General features: G+C 39.1%; 1 protein-coding gene across 18 annotated transcripts in view; it reads right to left on the bottom strand.

Moving 5' to 3' along the window:
* The window catches only part of ppfibp2b (PPFIA binding protein 2b), a 72,517-nt gene that overhangs the window by 39,554 nt on the left and 9,382 nt on the right, over nt 1–23,581 (bottom strand). For 16 of the 18 annotated variants that reach the window (XM_086027833.1, XM_086027834.1, XM_086027848.1 and 13 more), the window contains 2 exons: nt 20,118–20,217; nt 17,794–18,002 (listed from right to left, as the gene is read on the bottom strand). In XM_086027833.1, the coding sequence (XP_085883959.1) occupies nt 17,794–18,002; nt 20,118–20,199 (291 nt within the window). In that variant the 5' untranslated portion in view covers nt 20,200–20,217. Of the gene's footprint in view, nt 1–6,369; nt 6,826–17,793; nt 18,003–20,117; nt 20,218–23,581 lie in introns of those variants that run through there. The other 2 variants (XM_086027843.1, XM_086027850.1) reach the window with 2 other exon arrangements.

The raw sequence follows: 23,581 nt of genomic DNA, 5'->3' as shown, positions 1-23,581 counted from the left end.
TGTAAGTAACTTAGACAATTGTGTGTAATGAGCATGCAACATTTGTATAGGAGCTGAATTGTGGATGATTGTACTTTGTTGTTGACTCAACATACGAATCACTATCGCTAGTGCTAATAGCGATCGCTAATCGTTAGCATGTTTGTGGATCATTCTTGTTCAACCATCGTCTGAAACTAACTTAGACAATTGTGTGTAATGACATTTATTTACAAGCTGAATTGTGGATGATTGTAGGTTGTTGACTGAACATACTAATTGCTATCGCTAATGCTAATTGTGATCGCTAATTGTTAGCAAAGGCTCATCTTGTTGATGTCTATGAAAACACGTGTATGTAATGCATAGATTGATAGTATTTTCTGTTTCTTGTGCAGTTTCACAATATAAACAGGCAACTTCGCTGCACACCTAGAGTCTGTGGCGTTTGTTTGTGAATGTTTAGCTGTTTGGATGAGCTGGCTTCCTCGACTAGCAAGGCCTTAACAGTCAAATTGTCTTTTTATCATACCATTTTAATTACAAAACATTAGACTTTAACCGTTTAAATTATTCATGCATTTTAATAGCTTTTAGGATGTATCTTATGTTTCTTTATGTGGTTTACAATAACGTGAAATGATATAGAAGTAATTGTCATGGCTTGTTAGTGCTGACTTTGTAGTAGTGCTGTATTTATGATGTTTTGTCTCGATCCTCTGCAGGCGCTTTAGCGCTAAAGTGCCTGCAGAGGGAGGCAAAACATCATAAATACAAGTCAGCACTAACAATCCATGACAGTAATAATGTGTTCATAATTTCACACATAAATCGCTCCAGAGTATAAGTCGCACCCCCGGCCAAACTATGAAAACGCGACTTATAGTCAGGAACATACGGTAATTGCCATATTGGTTTTTGGTTAACGTGTTGGCTAATATAAAGCCATTCATATAGCTTTAGATCATTCAGTAGTGTGCCTTGTGTTAATGTTTGCTATTTTAGAGTTGGAAGGAAGATTGTGCTATCACAAGGGAAATTTGGATGCTGGGTCACAAGGTGCATGGTTTCCTTTTTCTTTAAATGCCAAAGGCACCAATGTGTCTTGAGTCAAAGATGCTTCTGAGGACATGCTGTAAGGGGTACTCGCATAAAAAACAAAGGCTTACACAAAGCACAAGGTACTGAGTTATGAAACATCATATGAAGTCCAATTGATTCAGAAATAGCATCTCAATACGACTACACACACAGGCAACTGCATGTTCTCAATGGGGCTCATTTACTAACCAATTTGTGCACAAAACCTAATAAGTAATTCTTTGCGCATGAGGACATTTATGATCGAGTTTTTTAATAAATAAGGCAGCAACACCTTTTTGGTCTGTCCCACTCCCACTACCATGCACGGCTGCCATTGCTGTTGATTCATTCCCAAATAGTCGTATTCGTGTTACATTTCATTCGGCAATGGCAAAGGCTATTATACACGACAACCATCTTGTCAACAACCATCTTGTCAAGACGATCGCCTTTCTTCTCTTCTCTAAATCCAAAGTGTTTCCACACAAGCGAACGCATCGTGTCTTCTTGAAAATCGACTCTCCCACCACCATGATCTATGTTGCGTGCTTGACGTAAATCACCGCGCTGACCAAGATGAAGTATATGAGCAAAAAACATTACAAGAATAAAACATAATAAAAAACAAAACAAAACAAAAATAGTTGAATAAAATAACAAACTTGAACAAAAAAAATATTGGTCGTGGGTTTGAATCCGGCCCCGGCCTTCCTGTGTGGAGTTTGCATGTTCTACCCATGCCTGTGTGGGTTTTCTCCGGGTAATCCGGTTTCCTCCCACATTCCAAAAACATGCATGATAGGTTGATCGGTCACCCTAAATTGTCCCTAGGTATGATTGTGAGTGCGAATGGTTGTTTGTCTGTGTGTGCCCAGCAATTGGCTGGCAACCAACTCAGGGTGTCCCCCGCCCACTGCCCGAAGACAGCTGGGATAGGCTCCAGCACGCCCGCGACCCGTGCGAGGATAAGCGGTTCGGATTATGGATGGCTGGATGGATGGATGTCCGTATGCAAATTGCATACAGAAATGCCACAATCCTCAATGCGGCCAGTGACACACATGATTGGTTACAGTGTAATTATTACATCACTTGTCAACAAAGGACGCATCGTTTACATCTGCCGGTGGCGGCACGCTAATGAGCGTTAGCCAGTTAGCACTTCTGTTGCGACCCTAGAATTGGATGAAAATGTGAATTTTGTGTCGGGTTCCACACCCAAAAACAGCTATATTATAGACTCGAGTTGTGTAAAATAACTTTGAATTCACCCCTCTTGTGTTGGACACGTTTCCTGCATACAAACTGAGCCCTGTTTTACGCAACAATCACACAATGCACATTGTCATCTTCATCCTAGTAGTGTGGCATACTGCAGTAATAACGTCATTTTATGTATTATAATAAAATTGCATGCGGAAAATAGTGGTAACTACTTGTATATAGACATTACCGGTATTGTATTATGACATTCTGTTATCACAGTATCAATCATTCTTCTTAGTCAGTGGTTCTCCAACTTTTTACACCAAGTACCACATCAAAAAATGTCACTTTACAAGTACCGCCATTAGGACCAACATCATAATACAATAACATAGTGGGCCTACGTGGTCTTAAAAAGGAGGCAGAGGTTTTATTCAGAAAACAGGTGAGCTGTGATAGTTCGTTACCTGATCCTTCGGCAAGTGTGATGTCATTTTCAGTGGACAGAAATCACAAAATGGCCGCCCCCAGAGATGGCTAAAAACAGGTGGACTTTGCTGCTTAACTCATATTCCACAAACGCAATATTTATCAGAATGCCTTGTTTCAATTAGTGGGCTTGCATAGAACATATTCTTGAAAAAAATATTTTTCCGTTGACTTCCCCTTTAAGTAAATAATGTATCATATACTGTACTGACAAACCTTGAATCATTTGTCTCAGCTTCATACAAAACTATAGAAGTAATCTTTGAAGTGTCTGTCATTATGGTCAATGACTTCCAAGAATGAACTCAGGCCACCTTCAAGTGACTATATGGAGGCATTGAAGTTATTCAGAGTGTAAATAAATGCGGGATGGGCAAAAGAATTTATTTCAATCGGAATTCTGCCATAACATGAAGTTATGCATCAATATTGCAGTTTGACCTACAGTATCTATGTACATTTGAACCCTTGTGTACTTAGAAGCGATTGAAGTGTTCTGCAATCACACACTCACAGGACACTGAAGAAATGTCGATGGCACTTGGAAGGGATAATAAAAGAAAACAGACCATTTCTCTGTCACTAGTTGCTTGTGTAACAACTGTTCTTTCATCAAGTTAAATTCAAAGAATGTCCTTGTTCTGTAGCTTTTTGTTGAAGAAGGGCTTATGCTTCGAATTAACTTTGCAAATCTAAAATATCATATATCTCAAATAAAGACCACATGGGATGCGCAATGAGTTTGAAATGCTGTTACTTGTCCGTCTTTCAAAAATCTGTGCAATGTACATGCAACAAATGCTTTTTATAGTGGGTGGGACAATGCATGACACTGGTGCTCAGGAATGCTGAAAAATATTCATGTTTAGCACACTAGTGTAGATACACAGTATGCCGACTATGGTGGAAAATGAAACAGGGCTACAACTAACAATTGTTTTAATCGTCTAATCTGTTACTTCTTAAAAAAAATCAAATTCATAGATTAATCGTTACGATTAGATCGTTTGGTCCATAATATGGACTAAACTAAAGCAAATAATGCTCTCTTCAACAAAAAAAAACCCTCTCCTCAACATCTTCATTTTTAAAAATCTTTTTGCTTGGTTTTTGATCGCGCCAAGTCCCGCCGGAATCCTCCCGTGGTAGATTTTAATAACCTGGGTTCTCGATCCATCCAACCACCCACCGCGCATGTGGCGGGTGAACCAAGAAAAAATGTCCTTTTGGGAGTAAAAGCTGAAGCAACAAGCCATCTTTGCTCCTTGCTTGAAGGCCTGGAGAACCACCCCAGGTGGTCCTGATGAAGCTCTGAGACCGCACAGGTCCGAGGCGCACGAGAACCCTACCAAGGTTTTGGTCCTGCTTCCAGCTGCCTCTTTCTTTTTTTTCTCTTTTTCTTCATCTGCAAACAAGTGAAGTTCCTTCCTCCTGCTCCTCACGTGAGACTCCGGATTACGCGCAAGTGCCTAATTTGCAACTCACTAGGGCTTCAGTTTGGTGCATACAAAAATTGTAGTAAACACTAGCAAACTTTGTGCATTTCATAAAGTCCGCCGCCGTCACTATAGTCATCGTTACACCTTCTCACGCTCATCTATTCGATGTCCCATTTTTCCCTTACCTCCCAATTATTTCTCATATTTGTTTTTTCTCTTCATTTATTTAGGCTTGCCATAGAATAGGATATCGTAGTATTTCTTGTATGTTTCAATGGCGGTAGTTAATAACCACTGTCCATATACAGAAGTCAAGAGTGAATTGTCTGTGTTTGGGTCAAAGTATTAATCTCTATTTTGGTAAAAGAACTCACAACTTATTTTATTATAGCCCCCTTCATTATTCAAGACTCATTTAACAAGTTTTTTTTGTCGAAATACCCTCCAAGTAATTCAAATTTTTGTCATGGCGGCCCTAGAGGCAACCAGGAGTAATGCAGGCATTTCTCACATTCGCTATTAAATATCGACACTCTCACCAGTTTCGCTACACCCTTGAGGAATTTCAATTCATCCGTTTAATCAAATTTAATATGGCTGCACAACTGGATAAGCCTCCAGTCCCAGTGAATATATAATACACTCTAAAAACAGTTGGGTTATTTCATTAAAGTGGAAGCCTACCCAAACATATTCTTTTCAAGAATATGTTATATGCAGGCCCACTAGTTGAAACAAGGCATTCTGAATAATATTGCATTTGTCGAATATGAGAAATCCACCCGTTTTTGACCACCCCAGGGGGCGGCCATTTTGTCACTTCTGTTGACTGAAAATGACATCACAGTTACTCAGGCCTCAGATAACGACAAATCATGGCTCAGGTTCAGGTTGTGATTGAAATAATTCCAGGTTTCTTTCAAGGCATTCACCGATGAGAGTAATGGTAAGTTTCTATTTCCTTTCATTTCTTACCCTATGTGTTTATATTGCTTAACAAGGTTGTCTTACTTTTTAGACAGCAGTGCTTTAGACTCGTTTTCAGAATGCCCCGCTCTCTGAGTGGTCAACATAATGCGCATCAGATTCATCCTCAACTTCGGACGGAAGAAGAATCTTATTGAAGGACCTCCTTCCTGTCTGCCAGATCGCAGGAAATGCAAATATTCTTCAGGTTTGTGTAAATGTAAGAAGAACAAGGGAGCAGGAGAGAGAGGCTTTTAAATATCCAGGTCTTATTACTGATGGTAGTTTGGAAAAATGTCAGTAGTCTTTAATTCAGAAGGGTCCGAGGGGCACCCCATCTTTTTCCATATGTTGCTAAAGAGCCATAAATAGCCCAAGCCAATGAGAGTTGATCCTTGGAAGCTTGCTGATCTGAAGTCTCGTGTCATCTATGACAGGGGTCCCGTAGCAGAAAAAAGGTTGGGGACCCCGATCTATGATGAGAACATACATGCTGCAAATTCTTCTAAAATCAACCCCCAGGCCTCATTGAATCGAGGACTGTATGTTACATACTTAATCCTGAATTATTTAAAATCATAGCAAGTTTCTCAGTCACATCCCTTCTGATTTATGAACTTTGGGATTGCCCACTTCCGCATTTACCATGATCAATATTTTACTTGCCACTGCATCAGTTGAAAGGGTCACCAAATACTAAAGTGCTAGGAATGAATTTAAAATGACAAAAACAATCTGACAAGAAATGTGTCCAATTTCAACGATAAAGGCCAAAGGCTAGTCATCAGACAATATTGTGCAAGTGCTATAATTAAAAAAAAGTGACTCTCAAGCTACAAGGACACAGATTTTGTGTATACCTCGCAGCATTTGAATCCAGCAGTATCAGACGCCGCTTTGTCGACAGGAATCAGCTGATGGATAATTTGCCTAACCTGATAGCACGGCCCTGGTGATGCATCCTGATAACTCTGCTAAGCAAAATTAAATTACAGCAAAAAAAAAAGGCAGCTGACTGAATGATGCCTTACAATAGAATGCATCCAAGCTAGAAAATTTAGCATCTCTTGCTAGAGAAACAATTTTTCATCAGTACACACTTTTCCTCTTCTGTTGTCTTAAAAAAGTACTAACCTGGTATTAAGAAACGAAACGCAGAATTGCTAGACTTCATACTGAAATGAAAGACTTAAGCTTCAACACTCACCTTTTTAAGCCACGAGAAGTGCTTGTAGACATCAATGGGAGTCTCCATGCTCCCAGCCCATTTCTGCCCTGTCTATTTCCTCTAGGATTTTATCTCAGCTGGTCAGAAAATCAGGCTGTGCGTCTCGCTCACCCTCCCGCTGCGTGCATTTAGACCAAGCCCACTTCAAGTTAGTCTTGAGTTTGCACAATGTACTGTCAAGTGTGAAAATGCGTTACTTCAATCATTCACAGCTGTATTTTTTTTTTTTTTTAATTTTACGATCTTTGCTGTCTGAGCAGAAAACCCCCTCCCAGTGTTTTGCCCCTTCCAACTGCTGCTTGCTTTCCTTATCTGTTTCAGTAGAACTGAGCTCTTTTTGTTTGTGTTCGGTCCCGTTTTTTCCCCTGCTTGTGTTCCATTTTAACCCTTTTATCAACAAATACTCCTTCCTTGCTTGCGTTCTCTCCTTTCCTGCTCTATTTTCTCAGCTCCCTTGTCCTCCTGCTGCAGTTGTCTTACAGCCAAATGGCCAAGCCCAGAAAGGGGAGGGGGGACAAAAAAGTTTGCCTGTTTTGTCATCTGTTTGCGTCCATTTGGCTCAATGTCATTTTCACACACACACACACACAGACACACAGATCTGCTGAACATGTTAATATGAGAGTTGATTCACATATGTATTTTCATTTTGTGTCGTGTGTATTCATTTGTAAAACTCATGTTAAAACACATTTTTATTATTTGGCTTTCGACTCAGGATGACTGGGCATTTTTTAAAATTATATTTACTGTCTTTATGCTATAAATTTGTTATAATTGTCTTTGTTTTGGATAAAGGGATGGATGCTTTTATGACTTTTACTCTATGTACGGCACTTTGCTTTGTGTGCAGCTATGGTTGTTTTGAAAGTAATATATATATATATATATATATATATATATATATATATACATAGTGAGATACATATTTTTTTTTACTCTTTACGTACTGGATTTCATTTTTCTCCAAACAGTTTGTCTCTGCATGACAACATAGTTTGGTTTCCATTCTGCACGTGTCCTATGGGACCATTCCCATTCTCAGTAACTGTCAGCTAATCATCTCATGACATCAACAAGGGAGGAGACCTGCATTCATAAATTCCGCCCATAAAAGATCATATGGAGAAAAACATATTTTCTTCCTTAACATTCATGTCAACATTTTAAACAAAACTTGGGACTGTGTCTTTAAATTAAGTTGCTGTAATTACACTTGATAATATTAGATGAAGGTACTAATTCAATTTTCCATTGAGTAGGATATGATAGGGATTTGTTTGCTGTTGTGTAATGTATTTAATGTATTGTGGTGCTATACATGAATTTGGTAAAGTGACCCTGAACAGAATTTGTTTTCTTGAGCAAAAAAAAATTAAAAAAAAATGATGCAGTGCTACATGATGAACCCCAGCTATTCTCGTGTGGATAGGGACCAGGCCACCCCGCAAACAGCAATTATCTGCGTATTGCGGCCCATTGAAATGCAAAAATTAACCACAAAAACTATTCAAAAAAGCTGATAATCATTCAATGTGTATTTTTGATTTTTTTTTTTTTAAAGGGAAAAGGAGCGGGGAAAATATTAAAATATTTTCAAATTATTTGGTGGAAATAAATGAAGGAAAAAAAAAAAAATCGAACATGAAAAATCGCGTGCCGAACCGCGAGTTTGAGGGGGCCACTGAATCGGCATGGAAAATCAGTGTCCCAAATTATTTGTTCCCCTATTAACAAAAACAGTTTGGCAATGCATTGTTTCTGACGTGACAAAAATCTAAAGCAGAAACTTTGCTCTTTTAATTAACATTTTCACAGCGGTCATTTGACATACCAAACCAGTAAATAGTAGGATAGCTACATTGAGCTGGATCTTAAGAACGTCGATTAAAATTTCTGCGCAATAAAATTTTTAGCTGAGTTGAAGAAAGGATCTATCATCGGAACCAAAAGCGATAGACAAACAAACAGAAAAGTGGTGCTGCGAAATTTTTCTCAGTTCAGCCTTGGCAGAGGTGTGAACTACAGTATGTTATGTGACATTGCTGAAACAAGTTTTGTTTTGTGCAGGACTGTAAATTTTAAGGCTGAAACGCCTGGGATGCTCTGAGCAATTACTGTATAAGCAGCAGGCGTCACAAATTCCTGCACATACACTTCCGGTGTTTAGATGTGTTTGTGCTTCACCATGGAGTATCCAGTGGACAGAAGCCCCCAGGGCTCAAAGTAATTGTAGAGTACGAACAATCTTGTTACACTAGGTTAGCTAGAAGGAACATGAAGTGAAAAAGGTGGACGGATGGAGTACAATTTCACAGACAAGGAGCGTCGATCATCCTCACAGTTGCTTAATTATCTATCAGCCATTTGGAATCAAGCTTCAATGTCACAAGACCCACCAGAAAAAAAAACCAACAACAAAAAACACTATGGTTAATATTTTAGGAATTGCCAAAAATGCTTGATATATGAAGTAGGGATGTTCCGATCAGGTTTTATGACACCGATAATGATCATGCATGAGTGAGTTTGGCTGATACCGATGCCGATTCCGATCACATGGAATACCTGTATATTTTTCCATTTATTTATGGTGACTGCTATTATGCAATATTATCTGAAAAAAACCCAGTCATATTATTGCCGTAATTTTGACAAAAATCTATATATATTTTCAAAAGCATGAAGAAATACAAAACCGTTGCTGGCACAATACAATAATTACACCGTCACAAAGATAACTGAAAAACTTAAATTTACCAGCTTTTAGTAACACAGTTTTTAACAGATCAAAAAAATCAGCAGTCTCTCAAAAAACTTAATTATGCAAAAAGTCAAATAAATAACATGCTAAACATTGCATAGTTCAGAATATAATCAAAGTAGAAAAAATAGTCACATGCAGGCTTCACTTGAATAAACTATTCAATGAGTTCCTAAATTGAAACGACTGAGGAACTTTATTGTCTTGTGCATAGACAAACTATCTTGTGCATTTGTCAACGAGAAACAAATCACTGTTAATCTTTTTGTGAATTACAAAATGATATAGCAGGTCTGTTGCACACAAATGACCTACAATACGTCTCCCTGCATGTGGCAATAATGCCACTTATACTGCGCTGTGTCCGCCTTGACTTAATTCAATACATTGAGCCTCGTAAACTCACCATAGTCTCCCAATTGCTTGTTCGTCAAATGTCGGATTAAGTTGGTTGTGTTGAAACTTTTGGCCATGTTCTCCCCGCGAGGTACCTTTTCATGGCATATACAGTATTACTAGACGCAAACTCCACACACACAGCAGACAATGCTATGTTCACACCAACTGCAGTGGTCGGAATATTCGATCAAAGCCTTTTATTGCTGATCAAAACATCCGATCACCCGCAGCTCATGCTTGGCTCGCGAGACGAAATGGCAAAAAAGTTGATTTTGGACGTCCCTCCGTCCATAAGCATCACTTAGCGAAATTGCAAAAAAGTTGATTTTGGACGTCCCTCCGTCCAAAAGCATCACTTACGCAACACAAGGCTGCGAAGCAATGGCAAAAAAGTTGATTTTGGACGTCCCTCCGTCCAAAAGCATCACTTACGCAACACAAGGCTGCGAAGCATGAGCTGCGGGTGATCGGATGTTTTGATCGGCAATAAAAGGCTTTGATCGAATATTCCGATCACGTAATTTTTCACGAAAATCGGCTCGATCATGATCGGTGCCCGATCGATCTGAGCATCCCTAATAAAAAGTCAACACCCCCCCCCGTTGAAAGTGAATCCAAATAAAAAAAAAAATGGACCAAAATAAATCATTTTAAAACCTTTTCCACCACTACTGTGACCTATAACCTATATAGCTCAATTGGGTAAAAGATATCAGTCAGTGTCGGCCCAAAAATGTCAGGCTTGTGAAACCAGCCACATCCTCAGTTATTCGAGGGTGTGCAGCACACTTTGCAACCTCGTTATCTCAGTTGTTTATTTTAACTTTCCCCTTTTGAACAGATTTCTTTGTTTTCCCCCCTCAATGAGTTGTTCAGGTTAAAAGGTCACATTAACGGTGGAAAGAAAAAAAAACCCCACAAAACATGGCATTTGAACAGGCTGTGCAGACTTTTTATATCACCTGTAAATCAGCTAAGGTTGAATAACTGTACCTCGTATGTGTTGAGTAACGCCAGTCAGAGGAAAAGGGTGCCGAGTGAAGTAGAAGTTAGCGTTGGACTATTATACCAACATAATGATGCTAAATTGTAATTTATAATTTTATATCTGGGAACTCAGCAAGGTTTTCATTTTGCCACTTTGGTATCCTCATACAGAGTCAAGTTGCATGGCTTTCAGAGCCCAGAATATTATGTGAAATATAGTGATGCAACCATGCATACTGACAAGGTGTGAAATATTTGTGGCCAGCACATTCAGCTGTCCACATTGTTGAAATATCAACAGGTAATAGGATACATGATTCGCAAAGTGTGGACTGAGTACCACTAGTAGTACGTGGTCTCCCTCTAAGTGGTATGCTACAAATTCAGTTGTATTTAATTATATTTTAAAAACATTTACTTAAATCCAATTTGTTTTTCCCTATTATGTGTGAAACATTGTAATTGATCCATTTAGTATTTATTTTCTTATATTTTTAAGCGCAGTTTTTATGTTCAAACTGCAGGTTGGGTGGCTTACAATAATACTTCTCATTTTAGAAGAACACTTCGAGACTGCATTTTAATTTATTATTTTGGTCATTATAATGGCGGTACTTGAAGTGCTACGTGGGTTTTTTTTTTGGGTGGTACTTTGTGTAAAAGGTTTAGAATCATTGGCAAAGATCAAGGGAGAGAAAGAAACAAGAGGGTGGGACAGAGGCAGTGTGAAGCCTGTGAAACGTGCGGTTGGAAGTGTGATGCCAAATAAACAGAGAACTGTGGTGGGCTGCAGGCTTAGGGGCCCATAAAGTGCAAAACAGCGATGGGAATTCCAGCTCTGTTCACTAAAAAGTGACATCTCTTTCGGCACCTCAGATTTTTTTGTTGCTTAAAGTGGAAGTCAAGGCAAACATTTGTTTTTCAAGAATATGTTCTATGCAAGCCCACTAGTTGAAACAGGGCATTCTGATAAATATTGCCTTTGTGGAATAAGTGTTAATCCACTCGTTTTTCGACTGAAAATGACATAACAACTGCTCACGACCAATCACGGCTCAGATTCAGAAAACAGGTCATCCGTGATTGGTCGTTGTGAGCAGTTGTGATGTCATTTTCAGTCGACAGAAGACAAAATGGCCGCCCCCAGAGATGGCTAAAAGCGAGTGCATTTTGCTGCTTAATTTATATTCCACAATCGCAAAATTAATCAGAATGCCGTTTCAACTAGTGGGCCTGCTGGGAACATATCCTTAAAAAAAATATGTTTGGGTTGACTTCAACTTTAAATAGTGCTACAATAGCAGTGCTACAAAAAACATTAAATGGAAAAAAAAACTTTATTTAATTGCTATTTAAAATTAAATATCTAGGGTTTTTAACTTGTTTTCTACTAAACTAATTCAAAGTGAAACGACATCAACAATTTTCAGGTTAAGTTGCTGTGAAATACTGTATGTCATACCTGAAAATATCTTCCCTAAATACAAATGACTGTATGTCAAAAATGGATATCAAAAGTCCAAAGATGATGCATTTCATTACAATTATACTAATATAAAGTAGACCTCGGCATACTCACAGTTCAGCACCCATGAATTCACCTATTCATGGATTTTTTTTTCAATATTTGCAAAAATATTTTTTACAACTTTCTTCTGTTTTTGTTTTTTTAGGGGGGATGTTTATTTGGGAGGAGGCAACTGTCTTTTTTCGTGGAAAACACATACTGGAGGTTTATTATCGTTTTGTTGAAGAATTTATTGAGTTAATCTCAACACATGCATACCCCAACCCCCAACCACCTCTTATCCGCCACAAATAGAGAGGGGATAGTACAATAAATTCATACTCATTTGTGTCGAAACACAAAGATGGAAACCAAAGACAGTGGGGTAGTGTCTGCAGTGTGCACCTTTTGAGGCTGCTACTGTTTGAAAGAATGCAGGATTTTAAAAGCTCCTGAACTGGATCCAAGATCCACCTTTCCCTTTCAGTTAACTAAAGTATCTTAAACATCCTGTCAAACTACTTTGTAGGAAGACAACAGCAGCCTCTGCAGGACAACACGAGACTAGAGCAGACAAAAAACAGTTTCATGTCTCTAAACCTGGAAAAAAAAAAGACATTTTCTGAAAGCCCAAATTGAAAAGAATAGAAGGGGGATAGGGCTGTTAAAATCAAAGGTTGCCTATCTGTTTAAAAAAAATAAATTAGAATCTTTGATATCCTTTTGTCAGGTTTGCAAGGTCATTTGGTCTGGAAATGAGCTATTTTGGTTGGTAAGAAACTGCAATTTTGAACAGTTCATTTTGTAATTAATATTAAGAAAATATTCAATATGTAAGTAAGCTTTAGTCCGATTAGGTCTCTGCTTTCCTTAATTTGATATGGAAAACAGGAGTTTCCACTGATGAGTTAAAGACCAAGTGTGAAGTCAACTTGACCAACCATCTTTTGAGTAATACTTAGAGCAAATTTATTTTAAAAGGAGACTTGATTGGGCTGAACATCAACACTTGTATAATAGGTTTGTATGAAAAAATTATGTCAGCACTAAAATTCACCCCCCTAAAACAATCTGAAGTGATTCATGGGCATTTTTGTGATGACTAAAGCCGCAAATTGGCCCGCCCACCTTAAGGGTATATATTTTTTTTTTTTCTCAGGCTGTCAACGTCATCGCAGGGAGGCATGATGCGTGTTGTTTCTTGTTTTGGTTTGTCACGTTCTGTTGTCACCTAGTGTCTGAAAGTGATTAATTGCCACTAAAATTCATGTGCACATTTCTACTCCCGTGGGGCGATGCATTGTTCACATTCAGCCAAACACCGCATTTTATGATTTGTTAAATACTGTATACCTTAATACTACTAGTATTAACACAATGTGACAAGAAATACTGTAAAGCTAATTCGACAATTTGGGTCACCAACTCACTATGACATCGCTCTCAGTGCCAGCAGGATATATGGAATCTGGCAATCTACGCCATCCGTGATGTAAACGGAAGCATTGTGGGTAATGGTGTCATGGCTACCCGATTGAAAGTTCACAACAGGAACCAAAAGTCCGGCGCATTTCACAAAATTAATTAAAACGATACAAATCTCCCATTTATAACAGCACGGCGGTGATAAACGAGCATCTGAAAAGGAAGCACGTTGTGGCGGATTGCCCAATTTCATTTATGACATAGGGACAGTTGTTTCTGGACGCTAGCTAGTTAGCACACAGGCTACAGGCTATCACCACGTACATGCACGGTGATGCAGCCACCAAAGGGGAACTGATCAATGTGTGTGTGACAGTGTAGGTGCATCGCTTAAAACTTTGAAATGTATTTTTAACACGTGAAAGCTTACGTTTAGGAAGCCATTCTCCATGAAATGTGCCTGACACAGCACTATCCTGGTTCCAAAAGGCTTAGTTTCTCCGAGAACTAATTGAAGCAGTTTATTCCTCAACTAAGACTGGCCACTGAGCAAAGTTTTTGTTTTAGCTTAGTTTTATGTGTTGTCACCGACAGTCCTTCTTTCCTGAGTTGAGTGGGCGTGTCGCAACTATAAAGTAGGCACATGTTTGAATGAGTCACGATCCCGCGTCACAACGGCGCTATTATTTATATTTATTGGCTATCAAGTCCAATCCACAAACTGCATAGATGTCACATATGATGATGATGTATGTTACGCTAGAAACAGTGGGAAAAAACTACTACTACCACCAATTAGTACGCTCCAAAAAAAATCCTCATTTAACCTGCCATGGCTATCATGTAAATATCTTCACAATAATGAAGTTCAGTGTAGACTTCTTGTCACAGGGCAAAGCATATCAAGGCACAGCAAGTGCCTGGTCTAAAGCAAGTTGTGTGGTTGACTAATAAGGACAAGTGGTATCCAAAATTGTTCAAATTTGAGTTTAAAAAAATAATCCATTTCCTATACCGTTTATCCTTATTATGGTGACGGATAAACTAGAGCCTCTCTGAGGTGACTTTGGGTGCGAGGTGGAGTAGACCGTGGATTGGTCACCACCCAATTAAAGGGCAAACAGCGATAAACCATTCACAAGGCTCGAAATAAGCGGATTCACATCGCATTTTGTCAGTTAAAATTCACATTTTGAGCCTCAATTAAAGGAGGCAAGTGTGTTGTGCAATTCACATTAGTTCTCGCAGCTACTGGCTACCTTCTTCATCAATGCACAAGCCGCTAATCACACTTTGGATATGTCGGCTAGCTTGCAATGTCACTGGCTCAGTGCAGGGCCAGGTCAACACAAGCAATGCCCCAACCCCTCACCCATGTGTGTTAGCTCAATATTAACAAAAAGGTGATCATTTACTTTATCCCGCTTTTGAAATAATTTACAATTGTCGGACAGTCTATGTTTGCCTACTAGTATTTACAGCCAAAGATTTTTAATATTACTGTTTCTCATCCCTAACCCTAACCTTAACCCTAACCCCTAACCCTAAAAACTGTGAATTTAAGAAAATCACTGTATATTTCCTGAGCTAGATTAAGTCTTTAAAATCCTTAAGGATTATTCTCTAACAAGTGAATTATCTAACACTTTTACTTTGACAAACATTTAACAACGTGTTTTATAGTTTACAATTTCAACCGTTCCCTCTTCATTTTAGGTGGAACACTTCTAAAACTTCTATTAGTATAAATATTATATGTCTCATTCCTAGTTAGCTGGCCTAAACTCATAAACGCATAACCACAAATCTACTTTATAATGTTGCATGATAAAATTGTAGTTTCTCAGGTTAAGTTGCAATAGGGCTATTAAAGCCTTTTTGTATTCAATGCCTAAATTCATATTTGTTTGAAATTGCCCCTCTTTCTAGGCGATAACATACAGTTTGCTGTTGTGCATAATGTGAATTTAAGAAGTAAAAACTGCTGATTGCATAAAAAAGGGAAACAATTGGTTGTCGTTATTAAGTGAAATATATTATCATAAAATATACTTCATCCAAATACACGATTATTTTTTAGAATTTGGGAGATTCGATTCGATACCTATTACCCTACATTCAATCTCCTCGTTATATGTATTTTTATAGTTGAACAAAACCTTTGCTGGAGCTCCCTGGGATTAAGCTGCGAAAAAATACCGGTACTCAAAATTTGTAAATTGGATCCCTAATGAGGTCACTGATTTGTAAAATTGTTCCTCAAAGAAAAAGGTTATTTCGAGGCTTGCATTTACACTCACATTGGACAATTTAGAGTAGTTACTGAACTAATATGCATGTTTTTGGAATGTTGGAGGAAGCTGGAGTACCCACAGAAAATACAAGCATGGGGAGAACATGCAAATGCCGCACAGAAAGGCAGGAATATGGATTTGAACAACCTCAACAACCCCAACCTCAGAACAGTGAGGCAGATTTGCCAACCATGCAACCCAACAATTAATTAATTTAACTAAAAAATAGCAGATTAATAAAGAACAAAAAGTATGCATGGTGCTGAAACTAAATAGGCTTTCTGTAGCACAGCAGCAAAATTCCTCACCTCCCTCTGACCATCCAGCTGACCCAGTCTAACCGGACTGCAACTGACTGACTTTGGACTGTGAAAACATTAAATGACTGATTACTAGATAAGTCCCGTTGCTTGTTCCTTGCCTCATAACTTTCATTTCCAACTACACTTTATTCCCAACAAGCAAATGTATGTAAAAGCACCAATAAAAACATGGGTAAAGCATTAATGATCAGATTAATCCAGAGTACAAAGTACTGTAGCTTGCGGCTATTTACTTGTTAACACCAGCTGACTTCATTTTTCAAAGAAGATCTCTATGAAAAACATCCACATTAACTAATTATCTAAATCATGTGTTACTAGGCAAGTTGGCTTTTCCCCATGTGAAACTGAACTAAATTGATACTCAAAGAGACATCCAGACAAGCATGTGACCCAAATGTAACATGACATGAAAATTGCTAAAGTTGTTCCTGAGTACAAAACCGGAGACAAATACCCGGTCACAAACTACAGATGCGTTTCTCTTCTTCCGAATTTTTTTAAAAAATCTGGGAAATATTTCTAACAACAGAATAGACAACTTCATAGAAGAGCATAATTTATTTACTGATAATCCGCATGGATTCAGAAGTAACCGGTCAACATCACAATCTTTAGTTGAACTAATGGAAGAAACCACAACTTCTATAGATAAAAAGAAGTACGCCGTTGGGATATTTGTGGATCTAAAAAAAAGCATTTCATACAATAAACCACAAAATATTAATCAATAATTTACAACAATATGGGATGGACTGGCACTAGACTGGATAAAATGTTTAAAAAACAGGAAGCAACTTGTAAAAATGCATCATTGACACGCATGTAAAATATCACAAATACTCAAATTCATTTTATTTGCCAATGACAAAAGTACAGTACATTTTGTTCAGTGAGAATTTCAAGCTAACCCTAATAGAAGATTATTGAAAATTAATCAGATTGAAATTAAATCTATTTAATGACCTATGAACAATTCAGCTTACATAAATTCTCTTGAAACACACTGTGTTCATACCTTGGAGAAAGCAAATCTTGCATAAGAAAATCTACATGTAATCTGCTCATTTCCTCATTCTCTTATAAGTCAGAAATTGTGATATTTTTAGAGGTTGAAGTGGTCATAAGTAGAGATGGCCACATGAATTTTGGTGCCGACTGATCGCCGTTTGTGGAAATTATTAGGGATGTATGTACAATGATTTTGAATGGACAAATTGTGTCCGGTACCTCCTCTGACTCCCACCAATATATGAGAACCGGCACAGGGGCGTGGCTATATTGCTCTACAAAGGGGGGTTTTGAGAATAGTTAGTTGTTTACTGATTTCTCCAACACAAATTGAGAAAATTGAAAATGCTAGCTAATATCATTTTTCTGATCAAAAAAATGTTTGAGCAAAAATATGGGCCATCCAGGTCAGATAATCCCTTTAAAAGGATGATGGGGCCACAGTGTTAGTAGTGGTGTGGTCTAGTAAAATCTACCGTTTCAACTTTTTATTATAATTTTTTTCTTTTTAATGTGGAACTCTTTTCTGATGTGGTCTTTTCTTAAGTTTGTGGGGTTTTTTTTCATTTGTCTGTGTGTTTTTAAACGGAACTGCTGAGGCCCCACACTCTGCACTACTATGCCCTGATGTCAGGAATACACAATTACCAATAGATGAAAACGATGGGACATTCAAGTACACAAGGTACTCACATCTCCACTCTGGAGCCAGCCTTTGAGAGTCTCTGCTGTTTCGGTGGGCAACTGTGCTCTGAGGCGGTCTCTGTCTTCCTGGTTATTCTGGCGCTCCAAAGCAAGTTTGAGGTCTGCAGCTAACTGAATGACCTGCAGAGGGCCGGATCTGACCACAGGACCAAGGTCATACACGCCATTAGTGAGTTCCAGCGCAGCTGATTTTGAACCTGAAAGTGTATGTGGTAGAGAACAAGATGAGAAAAAACATTTAATAATGGGTCAGTTCACCACTCACGGATTCGCAGATTTTTTTTCCTTTTTTTTTTTTTGTGTTTTAATGTTTTTTGTTTTATAGTTTTGTTTCCCCAGGATTTTGCAGGAATGCGCATCCGCGGCATCTTCTGCATGCCACCCATCCCCCCCACCTGCTGGGCAATATGGAATAAATCTATCACAATGTAGGCCATTTTATATCATAACGGTATACCAGGGGTCACTGATAGTGAAGTGGTACACACGCCTGAGTTGTGTGCAGGCAGCGTGGGATCGGTTCCTGCTCAGTGACGGTGTCTGTGTGTGTGTGCCCTGCGACTGGCTGGCGACCAGTTCGGGGTGTAGTCTGCCTTTCGCCCATTGTCAGCTGGGATAGGCTCCAGCACCTCCCCGCGACCCTGTACAGGATAAGCGGTTTGAAAGATGACACCTGACGGTATACCAGAATTTATCTTCAGTTATTCTATTAAATATATATAAATATATTAGGGATGCTCCGATCCATCGGGCACCGATCATGATCGGTCGATTTTTGTCAAAAATTACGTGATCGTAATATTTGATCAAATCCTTTTATTGCCGATCTAAACATCCAAACACCCGCAGCTCATGCTTGGCTGCCGCGAGACGAAATGGCAAAAAAGTTGATTTGTTTAATACGCGACGAAGTCTCTCCGTCCGAAAGCATCACTCCCGCCGCCCTGCACACAAACGCGCCCGCCCGTGCGAGCTACCTGACTCCAATTGAAACACGCCGCCAGAAAGACTTCCTAACGCAGCCGCGCCTCCGCTGCGAGCAGAGGGGAGGGACGCAACACAAGGCTGCGAAGCATGAGCTGCTTGTGATCGGATGTTTTTAATCGGAAATAAAAGGCTTTGATCGAATATTCCGACCACTGCAGTTGGTGTGAACATAGCATTGTCTGCTGTGTGTGTGGAGTTTGCGTCTTGTAATACTGTATATGCCATGAAAAGGTACCTCGCGGGGAGAACATGGCCAAAAGTTTCAACACAACCAACTTAATCCGACATTTGACGAACAAGCAATTGGGAGACTATGGTGAGTTTACGAGGCTCACTGCATTGAATTATGTCAAGGCGGGCACAGCGCAGTATAAGGGGCATTAATGCCACATGCAGGGAGGCGCATTGTAGGTCATTTGTGGGCAACAGACCCGCTATATCATTTTGTAATTCACAAAAAGATTAACAGTGACTTTTTTCTCGTTGACAAATGCACAAGATAATAAAGTTCCTGAGTCGTTTCAATTTAGGAACTCATTGAAGAGTTGAACAGGGCACACAGAGACAAACATCCGCACTCACAATCACACCTAGGGGCAATTTAGAGAGTCCAATCAATGCATGTTTTTGGAATGTGGGAGGAAACCGGAGTACCCGGAGAAAACCCATGCAGGCACGGGGAGAACATGCAAACTCCACACAGGGAGGCCGGAGCCGGGATCGAACCCACGACCTATGAACTGTGAGGCGGACGTGCTAACCAGTCGAACCCCCTTAAAATACATATTTATATAGGAAATATATATATATATATATATATATATATATATACATTATATATTCTTCTATGAAAAAAAACATCTATCTAGAGACATACGGAAGAGGTTCCTCTTAGCTAATGGGACGCCAGGAAAATGCTAGGTAATAGCCAATGGCAGAGCAGCTATGAGTATGTTGCGTTCAGGAACCTCTGGAGCTGCGACTAGCAGCCCACACTTTTACCTTTCGTATCCTGAAATGTCTTTCGTAACAAAGAGGCAATATTTTCCTGTTGAGGCGTTTCGTAACTTGAAAATTTCGTATGAAGAGACGTTCGTAAGTAGAGGTACCACTGTATTTTATAGACGTGCAACTACATACAGTATGCAGGCATGTACTGACAGTTTAAATTCAAAATAAATACAATAACTGATAGACCTTCGCTTGAGAATGAAACTGTTGCTTTTTAGCCCCCATGTATTTTATGGTCTGGATCATGGCATGACCACATTTTCCACAAACACTAAACAAAAAGAAGACAATTATTGCTTTCTGTAGTTCCATACCTGCAATGATGTCATCCATCTGCTCCAGAGCTGCTTCGAGCATGTGACTAGCCTCAGTTTCCATGGTAATGGTGGGTAGCATTAGACTTCAGATAAGCATCTGTAGAAGAGACAACATTAATAGTTATTTGAGAAAATTGCTTCCTACAAGATTTTGGTAACACTGTAATGAGGTTGCAGTTTATACATTTCACTCTTTAATAAAGAAAATAAAACCCTGAAACTGAAAAAAAAAAAAAAAAGAACAGGAATGACCACACTTCTAATATCCACTTTGGCATCATCAATTTGTCCATCCACTTTCTATATCGTTTACAGTCTTTAGGGGTTAGGCTGGATGGTTAGGCCGGATCCAAGCTGGATCCTAGCTGGCTTTGGCGAGAGGCAGGCTTACACCCATGAACTGGTTGCCAGCCAATTGCAGGGCACATACTGTATAGACAATCATTCGCACCTGAGGACAGTTTAGACTCTAAACTTCAGTTTTCAGTGACTATATCACGCAATTTTTAAAAATGTGGGAGGAAGCCAGGGAACCAGGAGAAAACCAAGCACGTGGTGAATACTGTATATGAACAATAAATCTTACATACCATTGCTGTCCGACGGAAACTCTCTATGTCCAAATATGGTCAATGAAAAAAAATAAATCTGTTGTTTTGTCCGCACTTAGTCCGTTATTTTTACGCATTGCCAACCAATTTATCCATCCATCCATCCATTATCGATGCCGCTTATCCTCACAGGGGTCGCGGGGCGTGCTGGAACCTATCCCAGCTGTCTTCAGGCAGTGGGCGGGGGACACCCTGAGTTGGTTGCCAGCCAATCGCAGGGCACACAAAGACAAACACCCGCACTCACAATCACACCTAGGGGCAATTTAGAGAGTCCAATCAACTTACCATGCATGTTTTTGGAATGTGGGAGGAAACCGGAGTACCCGGAGAAAACCCACGCAGGCACGGGGAGAGCATGCAAACTCCACACAGGTAGGCCGGAGCCGGGATCGAACCCACGACCTCTGAACTGTGAGGCTGACGTGCTAACCAGTCGACCACCGTGCCGCCCCCAACCAATTTAAAGTGTTGGAAATAACTTAACAACAAATCTATTAATGCTCTTAACGCTGTCTGACAAATGTTGTAAAACGCCATGTCTTTCCTTACTTTGCGGAGTCATATTGTCAGCATATTGCCGACTAGATTGAAAGTCTGGATGTTTTTTTTTTTGGGACAATAACGAGTGAAAACAAGTTGGATATGTTTGAGTAGGCCTGTTTTGTTCAAATCTATCACTGTAATGCTTCTTTGCAGAAGGAAGCCTTAAGTCATATCAGTAGCAGATTGCTATCTGGCTAATTCACAGGTTTGTCACAGTCATACCATTGTTTTATTTATTGCATCGCTCATGGCGCTGAGACTTTGGGGAAAAAAAAGCTTGAGACAATGACATAACACAGTGGTTTGTGTTTTTTGAAGTAGTAAAGGCTTTATGTGCAGTAAGGGACTCGGCACGAGAACATACTGTGATGCTGACGTGGTGCCCAGCGACATACTCTACCATTTTAATCAATGACAGCAAAATAAATGAAGGTTTTTTTAGCGTATTAATAAACAAGCAACCGAACATGATTTTGGGGTTGTATTTGTGCCCAATGGTGCAATGCAAGGTATAATACCAATTGGAAAGAAGCAGTGTTTGGAAACTCAAGCAAGATGTCATTTTTTTGATTTCCTGAAAACAGTTCAGCATCAATGGATTCTTATTCATTTAAGGTCATAACTTCCCATTCGTTTATATGTCTTTTTAAAGCATCCTTTATTTGTGTGCTTTCCATTGACACAAATTATCCCATCCAAACTTCCGACACATCCACCAGACATAGAATGTGAATGAGCACATCAACTAGGTGTGATTCATTAACAACGAAGACTGGCTGTAAATCATGGAACATGAACATGAACAATTTAAGTCCTTACAGTAGCAGTCCCTCACCATTTTTGCGTCACGGACCAGTTTCATCGAGATGTTTCATGGATTTGCAAAGAACAAATAAAACAAATGATCAAACATACAACTCACCTTTCCTTTTAATGTAGTTGATGTAATGAGTTTGCTTATTATCTTTTTTCTTTCTAAAAACTCCAAAGGCTTGAGGGCTATTATTGCATCATCAGAGCAGGTTTGGACTACTGATAAACCATTACCTTTCGAAAGACTGTGGATACATTGTCTCTTAAAGTGAAATCATCCCAAACATATTTTTTTTCAAGAATATGTTCTATGCAAGAGCACTAGTTGAAACATGGCATTTTCAATAATATTGCATTTGTGGCATATGAGTTAAGCAGCAAAATCCACCCCTTTTTAGCCAGCTCAGGGGGCGGCCATTTTGTCACTTCAGTTGACTAAAAATGACATCACAACTGCTCAGGGGTCTGGTAATGACCAATCACGGCTGACCTGTTTTCTGAAGTTGAATATTTATTAGAATGCCTTGTTTTAACTAGTGGGCCTGCAAAAAAACATAATCTGAAAATGAAAAAAAATATGTTTGGGTTGACTTCTACTTTCAGTCGATGGGAAAACTGCACACAAGGCCGAATAGATTGTGAATTACAGATCCGTCAGTTTACTTTGTACATTACATCTATTTAGAATCGATGCAATCTATGAAGCGATAAATAAACCAATAAAATTTAAAAATTAAACCATTTATACAATTTTCTTATTCAGAATGGTTCAAGTACGCTACATTGGCTTCGCTTCCATACAATATCAAGCCCTTTTCCTTCACTGTCTTTGGTCTGTCATTTTTCTTATCTCCTCCTTTAAGGCGCCCATCATGTCATACTGTCGTATCAACTTAGAAATACCGGTACATGATGAAGGACCCAAGGGAGAGGATGTGATGCAATCTTGCTTTGGGGAAATGAGGTCCCCTACAGATCATCCTAATGCTCATCAACATTAGCGACAATTCACTATGACAGCTCACACTGACAATCTGCACACAGTCAATGTACAGTAACATGATGCCATTAAAACTGTGATTCCATCATATTTTTTTGTCAAGTTCACTAATGGGACTTATTTATGAACAGCTGCTGATGGGTGCACGAAGTATATCAGTATTTACAGTAACATCCTTGCCTGTGGACTGAACATGAGTATAGTTTTTTTTTTTTAATTTGAGGTTCACCAAAATGTGACTCATGAGCTTTTGGCCCGACACTGCTATCTATCTATCTATCTATCTAAATTCTTGAAAAAAATGTGTTCAACATCAACAAGACAGCACCTCTGACATTTAAAGATTTAAAGGGGAAGTCAACCCCTGAAAGTATTCAGACCCCTTGAAATTTTTCACTTTGTGTCATCGCAGCCATTTGCCAAAATCTAGGTTCATTTTATTTCTCAATGTACACTCAGCCCCCCATCTTGACAAAAAAAACCCCGAAATG

Source organism: Filicampus tigris, chromosome 4 (assembly GCF_054856515.1).
Source record: "Filicampus tigris isolate MCC_2025a chromosome 4, RoL_Ftig_1.0, whole genome shotgun sequence".
Classification (NCBI taxonomy): Eukaryota; Metazoa; Chordata; class Actinopteri; order Syngnathiformes; family Syngnathidae; genus Filicampus; species Filicampus tigris.
Note: the sequence above shows the minus strand (reverse complement) of the source record. Positions and strands in the feature narration are given on the sequence as shown.